General features: G+C 40.3%; 1 protein-coding gene across 1 annotated transcript; it reads left to right on the top strand.

Moving 5' to 3' along the window:
- Window positions 1-291: 291 nt before the first annotated feature.
- LOC137823635 (senescence-specific cysteine protease SAG39-like) lies at window positions 292-3675 on the top strand. Its single transcript, XM_068628848.1, is given in 4 exon segments — window positions 292-2638; window positions 2722-2888; window positions 2890-3222; window positions 3224-3675. Coding segments are annotated over 4 exon segments (930 nt in total). The 5' UTR covers window positions 292-2301; the 3' UTR covers window positions 3317-3675.
- Window positions 3676-6897: the final 3222 nt, after the last annotated feature.

Raw genomic sequence — 6897 nt, 5'->3', positions numbered from 1 at the left:
TGCATTGCCATAAAGCTAATCTAATGGTGTATCATCAAATATATTTCCATTCAAAACTACATATATCTCTTGGATGTATCATCAAATAGTATCACAGTGACAGACAGCAACTACGAAACCTTAATCAGACAACACCATGTGCCCTTGTCTTTCAATTGGTCCAATTACTCCTATTGCGTAACCCTCCTTCCATCTAACCATCTAATGGTGTCTTATCTATTCATTTCTCTATATATTCATGGCTGATTTATAGGATCAACACAGATCATTCACATCCTAGAACATTCCAACTCAAGAGCTTATTCTCAAGACTTTTCGTATACCATTCTCATCCCAAATCAACACAATGGGGTTTTGTTTAGATGGTATCCGAAAGGCATTATTTGCAACAAATCAAACATCTTCAAGTTGTGTGTTTTTCAAAGTAGATTATGAGAAGGCTTACGACTCTGTGAGGTAGGATTTTATATATTACATGCTAGAAAAGTGGATTTCCTGTATTAAAGCTTGTTTGGAATCAGCGTCGATGTCAATACTCGTAAACGGGAGTCTTACTAAGGAATTTTTTCCGAAGAAGGGATTGAGACAAGGTGATACGTTAGCTCCTTTCTTGTTTCTTATAGTGGCTGAAGGGTTAGCTGGGGTATCTAGGACCGCGGTTGAGAAAGACTTGATTGAGAGCTTGGAGATTGGGAATAAATCGGTAAAAGTGAATATGCTCCAGTATGCTGATGACACTTTGTTCTTTTGTAAGGCAAAGAGCAAAAGTGTATTTAATATAAAGGTTATGTTGAATTGTTTTGAGTTGGCATCTGGTCTGAAGGTGAATTTCTCCAAGAGTAGAATTGGTGGGATTGGGGTGGAGCAGACGGAAATTATTCACTTTGCGACTATTTTAAATTGTGAAGTGATGAGAATTCCTTTCAAATATTTGGGGATGCATGTAGAGGGATGTCATAAGAGGAGTGAGTTCTGGGATGAAGTGGTTAACAGGGTAAAGAAAAGGCTAGGAAGGTGGAAAGGAAGATGTATCTCGATGGCGGGGAGGATATGCTTAATTAAGTCTGTCTTGTCTTCAATACCTTTGTTTTATTTGTCTTTGTTCAAGATACCGTCTAATGTGTTAAAAGAAGATTGTGTGTCTGCAGAGGGATTTTTTGTGGGGTTGGAGGTTAGATGGAAGGAAGGTTGCATGGGTGGCATGGGATAAGATTTGTAAATCCAAGGATGCATGAGGGCTCGGTATTATCAATATCAGGCAAATTAATTTGGCTTTGTTGGGAAAATGGGTTTGGCACCTAAACACGGAAACGGGGGGGTTGTGGAAGGATGTATTAGATTCTAAGTATGGAGGTTAGAGAGGCTTGAAGGAGCAACGAGATATTAATAGTAAGGTCTCTCTGTGGTGGAGAGATTTAAGGAAGGTCTGGAGGTCTGAGGAATGGGGAGGGAAGTTTGAAGATCGTTTGTCTTTGGAAGTTGGTAACGGGAGAGAGGTATTGTTTTGGTCAGACAACTGGATAGGCTTAGAAAACTTAAAAGTAGATTTCCAAGGTTATTTTCATTGTCTGTTAATAAGGAGGCAAGATTATGTGATTGTGGAATATGGGGGAACGGGTCCTGAGAGTGGAAATTAAGGTGGAGAAGAGGTTTGTTTGCCTGGGAAGAGGAGCAAGAAAGTCAACTCTTAGAGTTGATCTCTAATAAGATGGTTGAGGTGGAAACAGTGGATAGATGGGTATGGAAAGATAGTGAGTGAACAAAATTTTCAGTTAAGTCCGCTTATGGGTATTTAAGGGGAGAAGGAAGAGAGGAAGTCTCAAGAAGATATAATTTTTTCTGAAAAATTAAGGCGCTTCCCTCAGCATATGTCACAGCTTGGAGAGTGATGGAAAACAAGGTTGCTTGTAAGGTTAATCTGGAGAGAAGAGGAATTGGGATTGAGAGTAATTTGTGTTGCTTGTGTAGGAGGTACGAGGAGTCAACAAATAATTTGTTTTGCGAATGCAGAGTTGCTTGGTTAATTTGGAATCTTTGTTATGATTGGTTAGGAGTAAGATCAATCGATTTTATGGATCCTAGGTCTCATTTTGAACATTTCAAGATTCTGGATGCACCCACTTCAGTTAATCTTATTATGGGCAACGTGTGGATTGCGTTGATTAGTGAAATTTGGAGGCATAGGAACATTAAGGTTTGGTCCAGGATCTCTTCAAAGATACCGTCAGCTAATTTCTCATTCTCTTATTGGGATTCTTGGCTTTTCAAGTCACATGTCGCACTCTCCAAGATGATGTCTCAATGTATGAGAGGCATGAAGAATGGATGACTCGTTATGGAAAAGTGTACAAGGACCCTGAGGAAAGGGAAAAGCGTTTCAGGATATTCAAGGAAAATGTGAATTATATTGAAACCTTCAACAATGCTGCCAATAAACCTTACCAGCTAGGCACTAATCAATTTGCAGACCTCACCAACGAGGAATTCACAGCAGGCAGAAACAGGTTGAAGGGGCACATGTGTTCCTCAATCCTAAGGACAACCACTTTCAAGTATGAAAATGTGACTGCAATTCCATCCACAGTGGACTGGAGGCAGAAGGGTGCAGTTACACCCGTGAAGGACCAAGGTCAATGTGGTAAGCAAATGCTTCATTCTTCATTCACATTTCCATGTCAAATTATAAACTCAATGATTGCTAACTATTAATTTATCTTGTAGGATGTTGTTGGGCGTTTTCAGCGGTTGCAGCAACTGAAGGAATCCATGCACTGACTTCTGGAAAATTGATCTCTTTGTCAGAACAAGAACTTGTTGACTGTGACACAAAAGGTGTGGACCAAGGGTGTGAAGGTGGTTTTATGGATGATGCTTTCAAATTCATCAGAAAAAAATAATGGAATAAACACTGAAGTGAATTACCCCTATAAGGGTGTTGATGGAAAGTGCAATGCAAAGGCAGAAGCGGTGGATGGTGCAACCATTAATGGGTGCGAAGATGTCCCCGTTAACAACGAGAGCGCCCTTGAGAAAGCTGTTAGCAGTCAACCAGTTTCTCTAGCAATTGATGCCAGTGGATCTGACTTTCAGTTTTACAAGAGTGGTGTGTTCAGTGGTTCGTGTGGAACTGAGTTGGATCACGGTGTGACTGCTGTGGGATATGGTGTTAGTGATGATGGGAGGAAGTATTGGTTGGTAAAGAACTCATGGGGAACAGAATGGGTGTGAAGAAGGCTACATTAGGATGCAAAGAGCTGTGGCTGCTGCGGAAGGACTCTGTGGGATAGCTATGATGCCATCTTATCCTACTACATGATTATAACTTGTACACTAATCTTCATAAATTACCTACACTTGTATTCTCTAATCAATCATTCACTAAAAATGAAATGAAAAAAAAAGGAAATGATGCTTATGAAAAAAATATTAAAATGATAGTATTGTGGGTTGTGTTCTCGCCGGTTGATCTCGGTTGGACTGGACGGAGAGCTCTGCTTCTGGTCTGACTCCTCTTGATGTACTGGAACAACTCTTCGCTGGAACAGAGGGGCTCCACCTATTGATCACATTTCGACAATCAACTAAGTGAGAGCATACAAAATAAATATTCAGTTTCAGTCTTAAGTATTCAGAAATAGCGTACCTTTACCGGGGGTCTCAAGCACCTTTTATAGATTTCCCTTCAATAGCTTCTACTAATAAGAACATAATCTCAACAGAAAGTCATATAATCATAATAGAAAAATCACTTGTTCACGTGCACCTGTTATCTTCGGTTGCTAACAACAGTATTTTGTTTACATGTGCACCATTATTCTCGGGTGCTAACAACATTATTCTCAACAAATTTTATTTGCATTTAATTACCGTATGTGCTATAAACAAATAGAATATTCCTTTTATTTTTAACTATATTTTTCGAGTTATTTTACTCTAGTGCTTGGGTCTAGCTCTTGGCCCACCCTTTGGGCCCATGTTGGACCGAAAATCGTGTTGACCATACCAAAGTATTTGGATATAGGTCTCGAGCACTCCTGTCCAGTACACAAGACCCCCAGGCTCGAGTCAAGCTCGTCTAGGAAGAGGCTTACCCGCATTTGGCGACTGACACAATGTTTTCCCCAGCGGGTAGGTGAGGCGCAGTTGTCGAAGCGTTTCTGATGAGATGTCTCACCATACTAGATCGTGGGCATACACGTGGCATGGCATCAACGTCCAGAAAGCATTGTCGCATCATTTCCCTCTTTAAACGCTAAAAAACCCATTTCCCTACTTACTTTTCACGTAACCTTCATACCTCAACACTCTTGCACTCTCAAACCTCTCATTCACTAGAAAACTTCCTTCACACTTCTTCTTTCCAATCAACTATCAGACCAGGTATTTTCCTTCAAATAATCTCTATTATCGAATACTCATTCACCTTACTGACTGCATTTTCTGAATTGGGATTTTCTTTCGATTCGCCTTCTTTGTCTTAACAGTTATTTCATTTGGACTCACTTTCTTTGTTTGAACTGTCATTTCCACTGGATTCATTTTCTCTGTCCTGGCTTGTTTCTTGTTTGTGTTTGTGTGCTAGTTATCTCTGTGATGGATTACAATGTTATGTACCCTTGGGCCAAAAAAGATCTTTTGAAAGAAACCACTTATTATACCACCCATCTACGTCTTAGAGAGTTAAGAGAGAATGGTTGTACCATGAGTAAGAGATATGAGAGTCATGTAAAACTCGTAGACTGTAGAGAAGGCAAGCCCATCTGCTGTGATGAGTCCTCGGACCACGAAGGTCTGTTCTGTTTCTTTTATCCTACCTTTTTCAAAAAGGTCCTCTTACATCTCCCTTTGTCCATCTTCAAAAAACAGCTTTTGACCGAGCTCAATGTCACCCCTGCCCAGCTACACCCTAATATTTGAGCATTCATATGTGTTTTTATTATTTTGTGTGCTTAATTTGGCATCTCGTCGTCTATTGAAGTCTTTTTATACTTTTTTGAAGCTAAACACAGAAGTAGTAAGTTGTGGGTGTCCCTAAATAGTGCCCCTAGAAGAGCCCTGCTTTCCCTATTCCAGTCTTCATATATGAATTTTAAAGGAAAATTCGTTAAAGTTCGAGCCTTGATACAAACCAAAAGATGACTAAGGGCACAACAAACACTTCCCAAAAGGGTCAGTCATCTCAAGATACAAAGTCAGGCCTCACCAAGCCTTGAGAAAGAATGAGGAAAAGAAGAAGAATCTATAAACTAGAATACCATAAGTTCTTTCTTTTTGTCTTCTTAAAAAATAGAATATGTTTGTAAATAATTTGGGCTCACTTTAGGGGTCCAAATAGCAAAGATAGGCTAGAATAAAGTGCCTTTAACATAATAGGGGGTGTAGTTATCATTTTAGTATGTTCCTAACCCTTTAGGAAGACATTTTGACCTGGTTTCTAGAAGGACAAGTCTAGGGTGTGGGTTTGACTCTACCCCCTTTTTAGTGTTTCTCATCCTACCCTTCATGCTTGTTCTCCAAGGCTCCTTCATCTATAAATAAGAGGCCTACCTCATTGTATTTTACAAGTTGAATTTGAATGAAGTAAAGAAACTCTACACAAATTGTGTGAGCTCTTAGTGAGGCTTATGTCCTCTTAGGTTTGAGGTCTTATCTTGAGTGATTGGGAAACTCTCAAGTGGCAGCCAACACACTCATCTTGGAGCACATCACCCTCCAAGTGGGGTGACATTTCTCACCCACCATCATAAGTTTTCTCATTCCAGTTTCCTTCCATTTCTCCATTCCATTTTATGTGTTTGTCTCTTAGTTTCTCTTCTTTGTTGCTCTTGGGTTTCACTCATAATCATGAGTATGGTGCATCATTTGGGAGGCTATGACCACCATTGATGTTAACCTTATGCCCATTTTCAATTTCGCAATTGCATCTCATTCTAACCATATCTTGTTTTTCTTTTTTGACTCTGTGAAGTGAACCTTCACACTTACATAACCACTTGGTTAAGTTCGTGTCCAATAGGAATCTTCCTTAGGTCCTAACCTTTAATTGTTAAAATCCCAATCTTAAGTAAAAAAGTGTCACCATGAATGAAAACATCTAAAAATCAACTCGCATCATGCCTCAATAGGAGATCCAACCCTTCTAGATGGATTTCCCCTATATTGGACCCCTGAACCCAGATTCCAGAGTTCTCGGCGCGTAGGGGATCTATCACCAAAAGATCAAGGGATCTGCCAATTCTTGTCGAGCTCGAAGGTCGTCTTCGACACCTTCTACTTAATAACCAAAGAGTACATTCCTAGTACTCTGAAAGCTTATACTGGTACTCCTCATTTCCCACTCTTGATGAAAATAACGCTGCTACTACTTATTAATTATTTACTTATTTACTTTGCAAAAAGAATGTTGACCCATATTAGCAAGGTGGAGCTAGCCAAGATGGTTAAAAAAATGAGGGTCGCTGCCAACATGCTCAAGGATTCTTTAACTTAGAAAAAGAAAGCTTCAGTAACCATTACTCAAGCTTTGATTAAGCAGGAGGAGGACACCACCTCGGGACTTGCTTTTAAAAGAAAAAGGAAAGCAACTGCTCCCCCTACCGAGCATTCTCACTTGGATGGTCAAACCCTCGATCAGGACATTGTTGCCTTAGAAGGCCAGGCCTCGCACCGAGATGTAATTGTCATCCAAGAAGGCGAGGCGGAGAGCTCTAAGAGTAAGAGCTTGTGGGAACCGAGCTCCGACGTCCCAACTTATGGTGAACACGTCTTCTTGCACAGGGATGACAAGGACAAGCTCATGGCCCTCGACGAAGACCACTTGCTTCGCGACACCATGAAGCAAATTTGGCAAACCTTTGCAATGGGTTTCTTGGTTGTTTCTAAAGCACGAATTCAGAA

The sequence above is a fragment of the Phaseolus vulgaris genome, chromosome 11, assembly GCF_000499845.2.
Source record: "Phaseolus vulgaris cultivar G19833 chromosome 11, P. vulgaris v2.0, whole genome shotgun sequence".
NCBI lineage: Eukaryota > Viridiplantae > Streptophyta > Magnoliopsida > Fabales > Fabaceae > Phaseolus > Phaseolus vulgaris.
This window is presented reverse-complemented; position numbering and strand designations above follow the sequence as displayed.